Here is a 19,005-nt window from a genome sequence, read left to right as displayed (position 1 = left end):
TGTTTAGGTCCACAGCGCCATCCAGTGGCTATTCACTATTAGTGATCTATTGTAGTTCTGCGACATAATTTCCTGCTTGAGCAGAGACTTATGGGAAGAAGATAGAAGCTGCCATTTTCCACTAAACCTCATGGAAGAAGCAGTTGCCTAGTGTGTGCTCTCTTATGAAGGCATTGCTGGTAAGAGGATTATCTAATGTTTATTCAAAACTGTTTACTGTGTTGCAGCCGACGATAGAAAGTATGTGTTAGTTACATGTGCTCAGGTATTGCTAGGGGCTACAGTTATTGTTATATGCTACCAGATTGTATTCCTTATGCAATGTATGTTGTATGATCATCTTAGGTAATGTTCCTACAGTATGTTTTATTCATTTCTTTCTTTAGTTCACCCATTTCTACGTCTGGTTAATAAAGCTACAGATTTTCACACAAGTCTCAATTTATTGACTAGTAGAGTGGTGTTATGTGCCTGTTGAGCTGCATATAGACCCCGGGGGTACATGTTGCAAGAACAGGACAAACAATTTAAATTTTGAACCTGGCGTCTGTATTTAAGTTGTGTATTTGTCATACTGCAATATAGTGAAAATGTAAAGTATAAGCAATTTTCCTTGATTTAAACTAACCCACCCTCCTCTCCCTGCACAGATGCATACATAACCAGAACCAAAAGCTACAGTTCCACTGTTTCTTTCATTCACTACATCTTTACTGTTACTGTGTAATATTATATAAATGTAAACTTTCCTAGTCTACTGATATTTTCTCTTTTTTTTTCAAACTTAACTTTGTTTAAAAATAAGACTATTTTGGTTTGACTTGTTTTTTATCTGTTTTCTATGTCCAACACCCTTATCCTTACTATCTTGTGTGCAGTCCTTTTTTTTTTGTCTTTCTTTATTGTTTTCTTGCATTACAACAGGACATGGACAATAGAACAGAAAATAGGAATAGTTGATATTTCTTAAAATAAAAAAAGCTGCTGATGATAGCCATATAACTTGAGGATTATAGTCAATAAAATGTTTTGTGCTCATGCAATACTTGAATTTAAAACTAAATCCTGCCTTCTACAATGCATAAAAATAACAGTAAAATTACTATAATGTAAGTGGAGATTGAAAAACAAAAATTAACTGTGAATGTGGCTGTGAGGTTAGCACTAATACCTTTTTCAGTGCTAGGATCCAGGTTCGAATCTCGGCCAGAAAACTATTTGCATGGAGTTTGCAAGTTCTCCCCATGTTTGCGTGGGTTTCCTCCAGGTACTCGGGTTTCCACCCACATTCCAAAACATGCAGTTAGGTTAATTGCCCCCCCCCCCCCAAAATTGACCTTAGACTGTAATAAAGATATATGCCTATGGTAGGGGCAGCTAGTGACATGACTATGGACTTTGTACAGGACCAAAGGTCTAATGGACTTTTAGCAAATTTTTTATGGGGTTCCCTGACAAACTTTTTTCTCTGGTGAGTTGGTCAGTTGGAACCATACTGTTGTATGCCTAAACTAGGTTGCCAGGAATTATCATTATTTAACAAATACTTATCTGTAATCAACAGCTAAGCAATCTTTCTTAGCATCAACCAATCTTTCCAAAAGTATAAAATCTCGGGAAGTGGGTGGATATTTTATTCCCTCCCACCTCCACAGCTTCTATTAAGCAATTGGGAAAAAAAGATGAGTTAGTAGTCAGTAACAAGTAAACACAATTAGGATTTATGACATAATTGTTAGTGCTTCATCTTGTCTTATGTTGGCTCTGTGCGCAAGAACACATCCTAAACAGACCCTGGTGGCACTACACTTCATACCAGACATGGAGGGCATGCATTCAGACAGGAGAACCTGCTTACTCTGGCACCGCCTGAGTAGCCAAGGGCCAAAATTACCCTTTACCTGCATATCCTTGGATGCTGCATCTGGCTGACGTCCACTTATGTATGACCCCTGGGTCCATCTCCTGACCACTCTCGCCTCTGATACTGCAACTGGCTAACCGTCACTGTAAGGAATGTCATTTTGCTGAGTCTTGAAGTTAAGTTGTTTTTGTGTTTTTTGCTATATTTTGCAAATAATTGAGTTGTGACTAGTTATATCCTCCTTATCAGTAGGTCAATATTTGCTCCATCCTTAACTTGAGGCTTCTTACCTTGAAACATCTAGCTCAGCGAAGTTGTTAATTAGGTTTCTTGTTATTGACTAACTACTGTGCCTTCCACCTTGTTGTCTGACTATATAAACTTCGATGTTATAATAAAGTTTTGAGAAGTGATATAACTGCATCTTCGAGCTGTGTGTGTTATTCACTGCTCCCAACGTGTTGAAAACAAACGCCATGATAGAGAGGAAACCTGATCTGGGATCAGCAAGAAATCGCCTTAGGATTTTGGCGTCAGAAGAGGGATTTTTACCGGAAATTTTCTTTTCTACCGCTGCCCTCCCCCGTGTCCTTGTAGATATCTTACAAACCTAAGCACTGTGGCAGTGTAGACTCCCTCATAGAAGGACTGGGTCCTTAGGAAGATTTAGGAAATCTTTTATAGAATTTGTGCACACTCGTGGCCTCTGTTTTAATTCATAAGAGTATAAGAATTTTGTTGCATGATATAGAAGTGTAAGAAATATTCTATATAAGTTTGTGTACTAATCTGGTTGCCAAGGTGAGGTTGGGTCAATCCTTACTGCGGTGGTTGCCTTGAGCAAGCAGTAACGTGACCTAAGCTGCATTTTGGTAAGCGATTCTGGGAACAGTACGTCAGCGAGCACTGCAGCTGCCAACTGAACTAACAATAATTGTGTACAACCGTCTGATATTTATACTGTAATTTATAGTGCAACTATGGGAAATTCCCAAGGTAAGAGGCATTACCCAGAGGAACCCAAAGACCCTTATAAGAAACATGTAAAGAAACATATAAAAGTGTGCCAGAAACCCGACAACTGGGATGCCCCCTATATTGTTCCCGGGGAAACTCCTGTTAAATTTGTTACCCGTAGAGCAGAAGATTATTACACTTACCCCTTTACATCACATCTGAAAATTGGAACGGAGAACTTAAAATGTCCCGATCCATTCCCACTTGGGGGATCTTTCTCTAAATTTCATATCAGATGTATATTGGGGATGTGCCTTTCCAATCGAGCAACATACCAACCCTGGCCATCCCAACTCCTGCACAAACAATTGTAAATGATTATCCCCTCATAACTGAAGCACACTATAAAAAGTTTTGGGAAGAGTTACACACTGAGTTTGTAAGATTACATGGAGATAAGAAATCCATGGCCACTGCATTAGCATGCAAGCAAAAGCCAGGAGAAACTGTAAGTGATTATGTTTGAAGGTTTAGGAAAGTGTGGAAGGAAGAAGCATGTTTAGGATTAGAAGGATATCAGAGTATAGTATTTACTCAGTCACTGATTGATGGAATGAATGCTGAACATGGGTGGACTGCCAAAATGATTTTTGACAACTGGAGCACTTTAGATGTCCCAAACATTTTTGTCCAGTTATTGACAAAGGATGCGGCAGGATGTTTTCAGCTGCCTAAACCGTCCAAGCCCCATGTACAGGGACTCCATCACCACTATGGTAAAGATTGACCAGGTTGACAACGCTGATGAAAACCCAATTCCTGACAGATTTCTTAGTAGACACAAGAGCGACTTGTTCTGACCTCCGATCCTGGTCAGGTCCATCTACACCTGGTGGGCCTGGTGGGAGTCATCACCCCTGCACGACACACACCTCATTTCCCCATATGTACAGTACATGGAGCATGCATTACACATCACTCATTCAAGGTATTACCTAGTTGTCTAGGTAACTTGTTAGGAAGAGACTTGTTGGGATCTCTGGGAATATCACTGGTTGTTGACCCAAAGGGAGGGATTAATGTCAATACAACCTTGCAACTGCCCTTAATGGATTTTCCGGTTCCCAACAGCACATGGTCCACCGGACCATATGACGTGGGATTCCTGGACTGCACCCCATATACAGCACTTACAAAACCACATACACCAATATACCAAAAGAGTATACTTAAGAGAACTTGTTCACCTTACAATACTCTGGCTTTAGCCCGATGGCTCATACCGTTTTACACAGGATACCCTTCTTTTGCAATCTGAATGCAAATGGATTGTTTTACTTCAAGCTACTAAATATCCAGGATTAAACAATTCTATAAGTTTCAAACCATTCCTTCCCAAAATATAATAGAATATACTATTGATTTACCAATGCTAAGTTGGATACCACTTTGACATACCACATACTTTATGTGACTTAAAGGAGTCACTCATCTTATATCTTTAATTTCTTTATTGTTTATATTTGTGATTTTTACGACAATATACATTATTGTGATCTATGTGTAAAACCTCTCTTTTGGGCATAGTTATGTGATTTCATGGGACATTCATCCATAATATTTTATCTTTGTAATTTTTTATGCTTAAAACTAACCTGTATAATTGACTGTATTGTTTAGTATATACCATTCTGGTGACAAGTGAGAATTCAAGGTGATATATTTATGTAATAAATATACCAGCATCTATTAATGCCTATTGTATCATATAATAATATAGGTGATGGCTAAATCAGACCCATCGGAAATTGAATTTGGTCTAACCATAACATGTAATTTTGTTTTCATTTTTGCTATAGTAATACATTTGGACAATCTAAACAATCCCTGTCATTTAGTGAGCAGCATAAATGAGGTTTATACTCATCCAATTGAAAAAAAAAATACAGTATTGACACAACGAATGACCAGTGAATAGCACCATGAAATCCAATACACCAAATATGTATATCTACATTGGTTTACATTATGGTCAGCACGGTGGCTCAGGGGTTAACACTCCGGCCTTTGCAGAGCTAGGTCCCAGGTTCGATCCCTAGGCAGGACATTATCTGCATGGAGTTTGCAGGTTCTCCCCGTGTCTGCGTGGGTTTCCTCCCACATCCCAAAAACATGAAGTTAGGTTATTTGGCTTCTCCCTAACAATTGACCTTAGACTACATTAATCACATATGACTATGGTAGGGACATTAGATTGTGAGCTCCTTTGAGGGACAGTTAGTGACACGACTATGGACTTTGTACAGCGCTGTGTAATATGATGGTGCTATATAAATACTGTGTAATAATAATATTGGGCGGCGAGATCCTGCAAGACTTCGCGTCATCTCGTTTAAACAGCGTGATCTCACGAGAGTTCGCGAGTCACGCTGTAACACCAGCTAATCATCCCTGCATTCATAAGCAGGATGCTGGTGGCATCGGTCTATCGTTGGGATTGTGCTTGTCAGTCTGTTAATCACACCGAACCACCAACGTAAGTACTTGAAAATACCTTTTACATGTCAACAAAAATATGGATAGTATGCTCTGACACATTAATACATCTTTAGCTTCTTGTGCTTGTTATATCAGCAACTGGAAGTTCAGCAATCATTTTTAACTCCCAAGCATATCAATTACCTTTCCTCAACAATGCAAGTAAGTAAATAGATTTTATTGTTTCTATATAACATGTGTGAATCAACAAATATCCTATGAACTCAAATCTTTAACTCATACCAATATTATATATTTTCTTTTACATCTAGCAATTGGGATATTGATTCACTATCTGCTTTTTCATCCCTTACCATTCAATATAACTACACTATCAGTGATAGATTGGACTGCATTGGACAATGTAAGTGTCTTTGTCTTAAGTGCAATTTAATAATATATGCTTTTTGCAATTTATTTATACATGGTATTTTTTATCATTTCTAATAGTTGCTATAAACATCCCAAGTCCTGACTGTTCTCCATGTTTATTAACACAACGAACTGACATTACGTTTTAAGGTCAGCCGTGTTTGAATTTTCATTTAATTACATAGATAAAGCACCGCCTTGTGGATGTGTGAAAATAGTCTCTCAAACCTTTTTTTCTGGCTTCTAGTTTGATTGGCCAATGACTTGATATATTTTTTAAACTTCTCAATTCTGCAAAGCTTGGGCTAATTATGAGTATAACTATACCCTGGGTTTATACCCACTAATGAACATATTTGGACATGTGATAGTTAAACAACCAATATAACTTCATTTACCTATATCCTAGACCGCAGATGGCTGATTCAAACAATCTCATTTGCACTGTTTCCCTCACATTATAGCCAGACCTCATGGTGAGTCTTTTTGTCCACCAAATTTTCAAATTACGAAATCAACTTCTATATCTATACTTACTATTAATATGCATTTCAGAAATTAATGCAAGTTGAACTTTAGGGATGCACTGCTTCAGCCGTCCCCCATTAAAATTGTACAGCATTGCTCTAAATGTAAGTAGATGTCGTCTTGTCAGCATCTATGCATGACCTGTTATTGAGTATGTAGATGCAGAGTTGTGATTTTGACTTATTTTTATGTTTAGATATACTTTTGTCTCTAATGGTCCCCTGAAGAAGCCAAAAGACGAAACGCGTCGGAACCCAACCGTACCTTCCTTCTTAACATTAATAGCATTATCTTGTCTCGATTAGAGATTAAAAACCACCCTCATTTCTTGGGACACAATAGGCTGGTTTTTACTGTACATATGATGTATTGTTTGTAAAATATAATTTTTGTATTTTCATTTACATTTCTTTACTGTATTCAAGTTCCTCGATTCAAGGAACAATAGTGAATTTTATGACTAAATATCTTGCCACAACAAACAAATACCCTGGCTTTTTTCTCTTCTATAATATATTTTGAATGACCTTTTGTTATGTACAGTAGCCCCTCTCAGGAGGCATATGTCAGAGGGAGACGCTGTCATTGTTGTGTTTTCTGAAAAAGCGGGACAAAGGGGGGGGGGGGTCACAGAAAAGGTTCAGTTCTGTTTGCAACAGGTCACATTCCTGGGAATGCTTTTAACCCCAGGTTCCCGGATGCCAGCCCCCAGCCATGTACATGCCATTACCAGTCTGCCTTGCCCACAGACAAAGAAACAGCTGCTCAGTTTTCTTGGCATGATCAATTTTTGCAGACACTGGATCCCTGACTGCTCGTATTAGGAGTCACAGCTCTGTCCCAGTACCATCCCCAGTGCCCCTAACAACATTCAATGGTCTGATGACTAAAGCATATTTGATGTTAGAAGAATCTCTGACCTCTGCCCTTGCATTGGGAATGCGGAATTTTAATGTACTATTTGTATTGTATGCAAGAGAGAATTGTAAAACCATGGTTGCTGTGCTTGCTCAGATGCATGGAGGTAAATTGAGGCCTGTGGCGTATGTCTCCAAGACACGGCCTGTTACTGTGCAAGGCATGCCAGCCTGTCTGCGTGTGGTGGCTGTAGAAGGTGTCTCACTTCTAACTTTGGGTCACGAGACGATACTTTACACATCCCATGCTGTACTACACTTGCTTAAGAATTTACCACTCAACACAACAGCACAAAGGTTGTCTGGTTAAGAAGTTATCCTAACATCCACTGCAGGATTAAGTGTAAAATATGCTCCTGCTACCAGCGGTCCTGTCACTGTGCTCAATGCCCTCCTATGTCTTAAAGGGCCAGAAGATGAGGTGCCAGAGTCACACTCATGTATCACTGAAATTCACCTCCCCATTCAAATAGCCATTGTCAAATGTCAAGCACACACTTCTTCCAATTTCTTCAATGCCAGGGGCAACAGACTAGCAGATTTTCATGCCAATGCCGTTGCTCAGTCTTCTTCTACACTTCTGCTTACCATCCCAGCTTCCACTGAAAACTTCTGACACAATTACAGTCCTTCACCACCCTACAGGATATTTACTTTTGGGAACAAGAAGGATTGACCTTAGATTCCTTTGGAATCTGGTCAAAAGGAAGGATAGTAGGGCTACCCCAGATAGCAGTACCCCTCATTGTTTTTCAAATCCATGGTAAAGGACACAAGAACATTAAAACCACAACACAAGAAATAAACAAGCACTTTTGTGCCCAAAATTTAAAGGAACACACACAAGCCATACTTTCCCACTGTCTAACGTGCCAGAAATAAAGTGCAAGGAAAGAAAGCAGGACAACTTGAACATTTGTTACCTCCACAGGGTCCATTTCAAGAGTTACAAATTGATTTTACGCACATGCCAAAGGCTTCCAATGGATGTCAGATAATGTTATGATTACAGTTAGATTCAGCCGATGAGTAGAAGCTTTTGTAGTCAGGAAAGAAAATGCAAGGACAGTAGCTAAATTACTATGTAAGGAGATCATCCCCAGATTTGGATGCCCAGTGAGAATAAGCTCACTCAATGGCACCCCATTCACTTCTAAAGTCACACAGGAGATTTAAAAAATGATGAACATAGAATGGAAGTTTCACATCCCATATCATCCCCCGGAGTAGTAGAAAGGACAAATAGGACACTGAAAGACAAACTTAGAAAAGCAACTGGAGGGACATTCCATAAGTGGGACCAATACCTAGACTCAACCCAGTTAATAAGCTATCACCTTTGGAAATTTTAATGGGAAGACCTTTAACCACTCCCTGGCCTAAAGACCCTTTAATTTTATTACCCAGGGATCTCTAACAAATTCAAGACCAATATGTATCTAAACCTATTGAAAAATTGAACAGCAACTACGAAGATATATCTCTTTCTTTTACTCTCTCTACAGATCAACCGATCAGAGCACCCATTCAAGCCCCAAGACGTAATGTTGGTTAAAGCTTTTCACAAGCACAATTCCTTGGATCCACCCTTTGGACCTCCGGTCGCCGTGCAAGCAATTACTAGAACAGCCGTGCTGACTAGTGGAGGACAACCCCTGGATACACGCCTCAAGAGTGAAAAAGGCACCAGTTATCCAGCACCTGGATGATGCTTCTTGATACACAAATACCAGCCTGGATGCTTGTCTGCAGTTTTGGAGTCCTGATGGTCATATTTTGTCTTGTATGGGTCACACCAACTTGCCACTATCACCCTCAAGATTTGCCCTTCTTTTGTCTCCAAACAGGCCATAACCTAAAGAATGACTCTACCCTGTCTATGCACCAGCGAAGACTTGAGTATAGTGACTGAACTGATTTTCAGAGTAACGTATGGGAACGTCCTGTCAAAGAAATATATATTAGTTCCAGTTTTTGCCTATCTGATATGCATAGTACTCAAGATATGTTAGCGTCTTGTTTGATTGCTGTCTCCACTCCAGTAAGCATACTGCTTAGAGTCTTTAGCAATATCTATAGTAACTCTGAGGTTACTGAAAGTAATATACGTTTATCTCATAACCCATATAACTTTTGTAATAACTGTCAAACCTATGACTCCCTGGAAAAATTGTTATTGTCAATATTTAAATCAAGAATCATTCAGCTTCCTCAAGTTATGTATGCTGAAGAACCTGAAACTGTTTATTTGCATGTAAAGGAACAAAGGTATGAAGTCAAGTAGGATAAATTTAAGGATAAAAGGAAGGGAAATGTAAGAAATGTAATTTTGCCGAGTCTTGAAGTTCAATATTAACCCTCCTAGCGTTCTAATTCTGTCATTTTTTGATGCAAAAAGTGATCCTATTTTTTTTGCGTAGAAATTTTTGTTTATATTGTGGGCCTGTAATTCTTAGGATTAACTCCCGGGTATAAATATTATATCTATTTATTATATTAGAATCATAATTTATAAAATAATACATAATTATAAATCTTTATTTAAAAAAATAATGAAATATTAGCCCAAAACAATATAATTTATCAAAAAAAATTTTTTATCAAAAATTCTGAAATTCTCCAAACAAGGGTGCAATACTACTGATAAATAATAATATAAATTATATGCATTTACTTTTTTAGTAGACATCCCGGGTGTGGTAGATTTTGAAGCAGGATGCTGCACAAATCCCAACATCACAGTCAGGACAGTAGAACCTGGTTTCCTTGCGTTTCTTCCTTCCTCTGTCATCAGTCTTTGAGCAGCAAACCATGCACATCCTTGTAGGTGCCGCCTTTTTCGGGGTTGGTGGGATGTATTCAACGAAGTGACGACCGGTCAGGCGTTTTGGGTTGACAATGGTGGAAGCACGATGTCCAGGTCTATTCATAGCCACTGATGATGTTTGGTGGTTCTTGACTATGGATTCGGAAACTTGCAAAATGAAGTCTGAATGATTCACAGGCCTCTGACTTTTTTTTTGTAAGGAACGTAGTTATTCCATAGGCACTGCAACTAGATGCCTGAAAATCTTTTTGTAATACTTCCTTTGCTGTTTCCTCATTGCTGGGTAGAATGTCATGGCTTGGTTAGCTCTGTCGACACCTCCCATGGTGTTATTGTAGTCAATCACCACCTGTGGCTTCATCACTTCTTTCCCACGTTTTGTGTGTACCAGAACGGTGGAGGCATCATGGACAGTACTCATCAGGCACACATCTTTTGTGTCACGCCATCTCAGGGCCATCATCATTTTTCCTTTCTGCCAGGCAACAACTTCTGTCTTCAGCTGCCCTTTTGCAAACATTGCTGGCAGGTTGCGCCGGTTAACCCTAACGGTTCCATACGCATCTGTTCTGTGTCACAGAAAGAACTCATAAAGCTCAGGAGAGGTGTAGAAATTTTCAGTTGTGACACAATAGCCCTGACCTAGCAATGGCTCTATGAGGGATAGCACTGAAGATGTGGCCAATCCATAATGGCTGTATCTGGAGTTGAACTGTGTCCCTTTTCCAGTGTATAGCACCGTATTCCAGATGTAGCCAGATAAAGATTCACACAGCATATAGGTCTTCACGCCAAATGTGCCAAACATGTGCCCTCTTTGACGCAATGTACTGCACCCAGCTGAGCCTCCCCTAGTAAGCCATTAGACTTTCGTTAATGCTGACATCTCTTTCTGGCACATAGGTTTGCTGGAAATTTTTTAGAATCATTTGAGAAACTTCCCAAATTTTCTTGAGTTTTGGTGCAGGATGGGTAGTTTCATCAAATTCTTCATTGTTTGCAAAGTGCAGGTACTTCATGATGAGGGAAAAGCGGTATTCAGGCATGACTGTGCCAAAGAATGGAGTGGCAATCATTTTGTTCTTGGACCAGTACCACTTCTGCAGGGGTTTGCCCACAACTTCCTGCAGGATCACTAAGCCCAAAAACAGCCAAATGTCATCCTTGGTCACAGGTTCCCACTTTCTGCTTCTTGCAAACCTCAGGTGTGGAGCACCTTGTTGTTGTCCAACGTACCTGCATAAAACAAAATAAAAAATGAATTTTAGGATATGTGCTTTTATAGTGTGAAGGTAATATGTTAGCAAACAAAGAGCAGCACATATGTTTGCATAAAAAAAAAGCAAAAAATTTCAAAAAGTTAGCAAACACAGAGCAGCACACATGTTGGCAAAAAAAAAAAAAAAAAATTAGCAAAAAATTTTAAAAAGTTAGCAAACACAGAGCAGCATACATGTTGGCATAAAAACATTTAAAAAGTTAGCACAGAGCAGCACACATGTTGGCAAAAAATAATTAGCAAAAAATTACAAAAAGTTAGCAAACACAGAGCAGCATACATGTTGGCATAACATTTTTTAAAAAAATTAGCAAACACAAGAGCGGCTTACCTGTTTGTCTCCGCAACAATTTTTTCGATAACTTCATCGGTCAAACACAACTTCAGGTATGCCAGGGGGTCGTCGCATTCAGCCTCAACTTTCATCCCAGGTGCGCCGGTGAATGGAAATCTTGGTGGTGCTGCCTGGTCCGCATCAAGGTCAATAGGACACCATGTGCGCACAGCACTGGCCTCAGGTCCAGAATCGTCGCTCAGTTCACTATCACTGTCCGATGACAAATTTCCTGGTGAATCACTATCGCTCGATTCCACAAAGGACTCCAAATCGCTATAGCTGCGTTCCAATTCCTCCAAAACACCACTTGCGCCGGCGAGATGCCTTTTGGATGCCATGTGGTCTCCAGCAATAAGTCAGGAACAATCAAGGTCGAAGACAAAGTGATGAAATGATACATTCAGGAAGTGATCAAAAAGTCATCAAAAGGTCAGATCAAGGTCAGGGCTAATAGTGGGCAAAATGTAAATCAGGGCACTGGGCAATGATGCTTGGTGCACTACAATGTGTACTTTTACTTTTATTTTATGTTTTGAGGTGTTTTTACTGTAAAAAAAAAATTAAAAGCAGATTACATAGTAAAATTTCCTGCCCCCAGAATCCATCACTCCACCGCATCACCCGGAAGATGTCACATCTTGCCGGGTGATGCGGTGGGGATGTCCCCGCCCTGCTCATTCCCCTGCTCGCATCTCCCGGAGGCTGATCTCCGGGTGATGCGGTAGGGGATGTCCCCGCTGCTCACTCTCCTGCTCGCATCACCCAGGGATCAGCCTCCGGGAGATGTGAGCAGGACAGCAGCGGGAGTAGATTCAGGGGGTGGTGCCAGCGGGAAATCTCCGCTGGCATCACCCTCTGGATTTACTATTGGTGATCGCATCTGCAGTTAGATGCGATGCACGGTGCATCGCATCTAACTGCAGATGCGTGCATCGGGGTGGTGGGCACCCAGGCGGTATTTAAAAGCAGATTACTCGGTAATCTGCTTTTAAATTTCCTGCCCGTCCACGCCCCCCGACGGAGAAGCGCCCCGCCATCACAGTGGGATCGTGAGATGGCCGCTGGAGCGCGGGGATAAGGTAAGGGGGTCCCCCAAAGGTACCCCGAGTGTGACTCGGGGTTACGGCTTTTTGCAATTTTTCCCACCCCGAGTCACACTCGGGAATACCGCCAGGGGGGTTTAATAAAGTTTTCAGAAGTGAGATAACTGCATGCTTGAGCTGCATGTGTTATTCACTGCTCCCAACGCCTTGAAAACAAAGGCCAGGATAGAGAGGGAAACTGATCTGGGATCAGCAAGAAATCGCCTTAACAGTCACCCATGTATGACCCTGCCTTCATCTTCTGTCTACTTTCCCATCTTTGGGCTCTTGTATACTAAGTCACGCTGGCAGTCATCTGTGTTTGACACCATCTGTTGTCCACCCTTATGTGTGAACTTTTTCTAACCTTTGACCTGTGCTCTCCAGGCACCCTTGCCATGATTTCTATTTTCGCTACAGGTCTTTTGTCAGTCCTAATTCAGATGCCATCCCATGTGAAATGACGTCCTGGGGAACTGGAACAGTGCTACTTGCCTTCTGGAGGTTAAGCAGAGGCTTACTATAGGTGAAGTGTGCAGTGGAGATTGGGTAATGGGCACCTACCTACACTGACACTGGACCAGGGTGTGATGCTCACAAAACTCAATAAGCTAAAATGATGCTAATGTTTGAGCTGATTAGAAAACAGAGTTTTCTCAAATGCATTCAATTCTGGGACTTGTAGAACATAATATAGAGCTTTATGTAAACTAGTTGATTCACAGGAGCTTGGATAACCTGGAAGTCCTAAAATAAGTGGTATTAGAGTTAAATAGGCAAAATCTTAGCAAATGTATAGGCATAAAAAATGCTTCTATCTTCTATCCCAAAGTACTATTAAAAAAAAAAATCACATACTAATATATGAATAATAGATTTTAATTAAAACTGTCTCAGTTGTATTACCATACCTTTATTCTTGGCTTTAATAATGATGTATAAACAAGGGGCCATATCAGAAATTACAGTAAGATAAAAAGATGGATTATTTCTCACTCTTTGATTAAATGGAAGCTGTAAAACACATGCATGGAACCTACAGGTGGTATATAAAAAAATAATAACATTATGGCAATAGTATCTTGGGGCAGCCTATGTAGTAGCTACACAAACATTGCAAATTTAGGAAAAGAAGAAAAAAAAAACAGAATGAATAATCAATGGTTGTAATCAAAGTGTGACTGTATAAAAAAAATTCTTGCACTTCCTTCCCTTTACTTTTTTGCAACATATTCATTGGGTCCTCTGCTTTCTGAAAATGTATATTGATCAGTGGGGATATTTTTCTTTAAAATACAGTTTTTGAATATGGCAACTTCTCCTGCCAGCTCACCTTTGGGTCAACTCTGCCCCTTTTGAACCCCCAGGAAGACCCATCCAGGATAAAAAATCCCTACCTCCTTGCCTCCCTGTTCTTTTTCTGTCCTTGCTCCAGGACCATCGGATATACTTACTGGCATAAGCTTCTTGCATGAGTGGTAGATATAAAATCTAGCTGCTTTGTCTTGTGTTGCATATTCCTCTGTCTTTGTTTCTTCTTTTTCCTGCGTTTCCTTTTAAAAGATTTTGTTTGTTTTGTATTTCCCGGCATCAGCCCATTTCAACTGTGCATGCTCCGTTGTCAGGTCATGCGCAGTTGGAAGTAGGGACAAAGATCCCATTATCTAGATAGTGTCTCTGTCTTTCCAGTGAACAGTACAAAGCCTGTTTGTCAGTACATGGCATGACGATGAAGGCTTCGGATGTACTGCACATGCACGACTTTCAATCAGCTATTTTCGGCAACTACCGGCATTTGAAATACTAAAATTTGATGTCAGCCTTCTTTCTGATTTTTCCTCTGCCTCCATGTCTGGTAAGTACTACTATTCTTTTACTTTTTGCTCCTTTTTGAAGCTCAGATTGTCCTTATTTTAAAGGGGAAACAGTGTATATTTTATTTATTTAAAGCATTAAATCAACCATCTTTTTTCTGATTTAGCTTCGGAAGCCTCCCTGCCTGCCTCTCAAGCGGGATCCTGACAAAAACAGTAAAACACCTTTTTTATTTATTTATTTTTTTCTGTGCATATGCCATTTGGTATTCTATTAGGATTGATTTTTTATACATATTTATATGCTACTTCATTATCTCAAAACGACAAGGAATTTTGCCTCTCCAAGTCCTGTCCGGCCTTCCTTTAATTGAGGACGCAGTAAAAGGGCAAGCTCCCCACAGAATATGACCAGTACGAAAAGGTCATCTTCCCAATCCAGAAGTCCACTATTGGAACGTCTAGGGGGCGAATCATGTTGGTGTAAAAGCTTTGCCATCTAAATTGGTTTGTGCCCTGTGCCTTAGAGGCATGCCATGATAAAGAGACCAAATCCAAGGAAATTAACCACCTGGGCATTTCACTGATTACTAGATTTCTGTAAAAAATAAAAAACACAAAAATCATCTTAAACAAGAATGCATAAATAAATCAAAAATACTGAAAAAGGAATAACTCTGTATATTTTATAGTACTATATTATTCTAAAACACCTCCCTAGTGTGGTAAATTTTAAAACGGGGCCGCACAGAGTCCAACGTCACATTCAGGGCAGTGGAACCGGGTTTCCTTCGGGATTTCTTTCCCGTCCTCCCCTCTCTTGGAGCAGCACACCACACACATTCTTGTGTGTTTTTGCTTTCTTGGGGTTGGTGGATTGTGCTCCGGAAAATGACGTGCACTCAGGCGTAGCGGGTTCACCGCGTATGAAGCACGTCATCCACGACATTCAGAAATAGCTCCAGGTAGGCCAGTGGGTTGTTCTCACAGTGCACCTTCAGGCCAGGCACCCCAGTAAATGGAAACCTAGTGGGTGCAAGCTGGGCCTGACGGGTGTCAATCGCACATCATTAACCTCCATAGAATCACTTTCACTTGCCGTCTCGGTCTCAGACTCTGATGAGAGGTCTCCAGGAGCTCCATCACTATCAGTGGACTCCATAAGTGATTCCAGATCCTTCTCACTGTCTGTGAACTGTTCCAACACATCTTGGGTGGATAGATGCCTTCTGGAGCTTTAAGCCAAAGCAGGGGTCAGGCAGGCGGTGATGTCCGGGTCCAGACAGAGGTCAGGGCAGGCGGCAGGCAGAGATGTCAGAGTCCAGGCAGAGGTCAAAGCAGGCAGCAGACCGTCAAAATTAGGCTAAGATCAGCAAAGGTAAGAGAAGACACAGTGTTACACACTAGCCATCCAGGGAATAACTGGTAATTTTTAAAACTTTGATTGTGTATTTATTTGTATTTATTTTGTATTATTTTGTATTTGATTGGATACGGGAGTTTGTATCCAATCCAATACAAAATGTGAATTTGAATTTCCAAGTAATTTACTTTGTCTTTATTTTATATTATTTTGGATTGGATACAAGTATTTGTATCCAATGCAATACAAAATGTGAATTTGAATTTCCCAGTTATATACTTTGTATTTATTTTATATTATTTTGTATTGGATTGGATACAGGAGTTTGTATTCAATCCAATACAAAATGAGAGTTTGAATTTGAAGTTCCTGCTGTTATGTCCAAGAACTTGCCAAGTCACAAACAGTGATACATGTTTCTGTAGGAGAGCAGAGAACAGGTTTTTACTCCAGACTGTTTTTGGTTCAGAAGGCTTCAGAAGGATTTTCGTCCAGTCCTGGATCTAAGAAACCTAAACATGTAGCTGGAAGTCAGGTCTTTTTCTATGGAATCATTACAGACAATCCTGGCAGTCCTCCATCAAGGTGATTGGATGATTTCTATAGATCTGGAGAACGCCTATCTACATGTTCCAATTGTTCAACAAGTTCCGGTTCACCATTTGGAATCAACATTTCCAGTTTACTTGTCTGCGATGACCTAGCGATGGCCCCAAGGACCTTCTCCAAGATTTTCGTGTCACTGGTGGCCTTCTTGAGGCTCCAGGGTATAAGCCTATATCATCTAGACAATGTGCTTGTACTGGCACGTTCCAAGGATCAGCTAGAGAAAGACAGAGCGAGTACTGACGACTTTGGCTCACTTCGGTTGATTGATAAACTATAAGCTAGTTCCTACTCAAACAATGGAGTACCTCAGGGTAGAGATCAATACGGAAATATCGAAAGTTTTTCTTCCTCAGCATAAAATAGAGCATCTGAGAGACTGAGCTTATAAATTTTCCAGAACTCCAAGAGTGGTTGCAAGAGAATGCATGAAGATATTGGGTCTGATAGCTTCCTGCATATCAGTGGTTCCATGAGCCAAATGGCCCATGAGAGGACTACAAGTTTGTTTCCTCAGTCAATGGGACTGGGTTTCCCTGAAACAAGAAATCAATCTTCAGTTCGGAGGGCAAAGTGTTTTGGGGGGCGTCAACAAAAAATCTGTCCAAAGGGTCATCACTAGCATAAGAAGATTGAACAATCTTGACAACAGATGCAAGTTTAGTAGGTTGGGGAGCCCATTGCAATGGATACATTGTACAAGGGCAATGGTCGGTTTCATGAACAACTGAATCCAATATAGTGGAACTAAAATGCTGGAACTCCACCTGATAGCGCAGTTACCCACCCTCTCTTTTTTTCCTGTCACAAGGCTTGACTCTGAACAGGGAGGCAAGGAGGTAGGGATCTTTTTTATCAGTGGTCCTGAGGGATCAAAAAAAGGGTGAAATTGACCCATAGGTTCGCTGTCAGGAAAGAAAAAAACAGATAAGTATGATAACAATTTTCCCTAATAATGTTACCCAGTGAAAAAATAACACATATGCTTCAACACTTTAACCGTTTAACCATTGGTGTGGTATATTTGACCACTTGTCAGTGTGGTTGTTTTTACATTTGGAAAATAGTAATTTATAGGTTTGTTTTACCCCTAGGATTGTATTTGTCCAGATATAATTTGTATATAGTTTGTCTGATCCTTGATTGTTATCAAGCATAAAATAAAAAGAAGAAGAGAAAGATAGGCTTTACGGCAACATGCTGAAAATTATTTAATATAGATTGTGGTCCTAGGCTTAACACAGATCAACTATGCTAATGCCCTGGCTGGTATATATGCATTACAATGTAAATCTCAAGGCCCAACCCGTTTTGCTCAAGAGAGCTTCCTCAGGGGAATTCTTGAGATTGGTTGAACTGTTGGAAATAATAATATACAGTACAAATATTCTATTGGAAAAATGATATAAGCAATTAGCCTAAAATTGTTCATTCTCTTCCAAAAGATGGTAAAAGATTTTAAAGTTTTTAAAATCCTGTATATTGAATGAATTGAAGTCAGGTAGTGGTGTACATTGGATTGTGATAAATATAAACTAACCCTTTAAGGCTCTCACATTCCTAAACAAGCTGTCCTACATAGGACAATTCTGTCCTAGCAGATGCAGTTCTCTCTCTTTGCACCATATTCAACATCCCATGACCAATCCTATACATTCTTGTCTTAACAAGTAAGTGTAAAGTTTATAGATTACTCTTTTCAAATATTGGGACTTTCTGACATTAGTTTTGATGTTTCTATGTAATACAATATTCACTTATCAGCATCTTCTAATATAGTTCATGCTTTTTGTAACCTAGCGTTAACAAATGTTATAACAAATTGCTATTTCTCTTTATCAATTATGTTAAGTGTTTCAATCATTTTTCTAATAGAATATTTGTACTGTATATTATTATTTCTAATAGTTCACCTAATCTCAAGAAATCCCCTAAGGAAGCTCTCTTGAGCAAAACGCGTCAGGCTTTGAGATTTACATTGTTAAGCGTATTTACAATTCCATGTGATTTTCCTTAACATTGGTAGTATTCACTATTAGTGAACATAGGATTTCGTTGTCTAGCCAGGGCATTAGCATAGTTGATCTGTGTTAAGCCCGGGACCACAATCTATATTAAATAATTTTTAGCATGTTGCCGTAGAGACTATCTTTCTCTTCTTCTTCTTTTTATTTTATTCCTGATTACATTTGGAAAAACCAGACCAGTATATTGAAGGATTAATGAGCATATTTATCTAACAAAAAATGGTAGTAAGTACTAAACTTTCCTTGCCCTAGTTTTAATACCTAAACAGTTCTGCAGTGGTGTCTTTAATATACTAATTTTGCAGTGTAAAACCTAATCCACTAAAAGATTTATTGCTTAAACACTACCATACTCCAAGGCCTAAATTAAACCGTTACCTATGAAACTCATTTTGTAAACAAGGGTTAGTTGTATACTATATTTATCTAATATGAATATGCCCAAGGATTATGTAAACTACTATGTCATGTACCTTCTGTAAATAATTAAAGAA

General features: G+C 39.6%; 1 protein-coding gene and 2 long non-coding RNA genes across 17 annotated transcripts in view; 2 read left to right on the top strand and 1 right to left on the bottom strand.

Moving 5' to 3' along the window:
- TERT (telomerase reverse transcriptase) overlaps nucleotides 1-19,005 on the bottom strand; it is a 292,351-nt gene that overhangs the window by 10,826 nt on the left and 262,520 nt on the right. For 6 of the 11 annotated variants that reach the window (XM_072411989.1, XM_072411988.1, XM_072411987.1 and 3 more), the window contains one exon: nucleotides 13,613-13,737. The exons of the other annotated variants lie outside the window; for them this stretch is intronic. In XM_072411989.1, the coding sequence (XP_072268090.1) occupies nucleotides 13,613-13,737 (125 nt within the window). The remainder of the gene's footprint in view (nucleotides 1-13,612; nucleotides 13,738-19,005) is intronic. 11 annotated transcript variants of the gene reach the window in all.
- Nucleotides 88-17,709, top strand: LOC140331198 (uncharacterized). 5 transcript variants are annotated; one of them, XR_011920885.1, is made up of 5 exons: nucleotides 149-179; nucleotides 5,632-5,723; nucleotides 5,810-5,881; nucleotides 8,682-9,217; nucleotides 14,391-17,709. It is a non-coding gene; the product is annotated as an uncharacterized lncRNA (long non-coding RNA). The 5 variants fall into 5 exon arrangements; XR_011920886.1 differs by lacking the exon at nucleotides 149-179 and adding an exon at nucleotides 2,689-5,521; XR_011920883.1 differs by lacking the exon at nucleotides 5,810-5,881 and having other exon boundaries at nucleotides 127-179.
- LOC140331199 (uncharacterized) lies at nucleotides 12,522-13,918 on the top strand. Its single transcript, XR_011920887.1, has 2 exons — nucleotides 12,522-12,717; nucleotides 12,772-13,918. It is a non-coding gene; the product is annotated as an uncharacterized lncRNA (long non-coding RNA).

The sequence above is a fragment of the Pyxicephalus adspersus genome, chromosome 5, assembly GCF_032062135.1.
Source record: "Pyxicephalus adspersus chromosome 5, UCB_Pads_2.0, whole genome shotgun sequence".
Taxonomy (NCBI): domain Eukaryota; kingdom Metazoa; phylum Chordata; class Amphibia; order Anura; family Pyxicephalidae; genus Pyxicephalus; species Pyxicephalus adspersus.
Note: the sequence above shows the minus strand (reverse complement) of the source record. Positions and strands in the feature narration are given on the sequence as shown.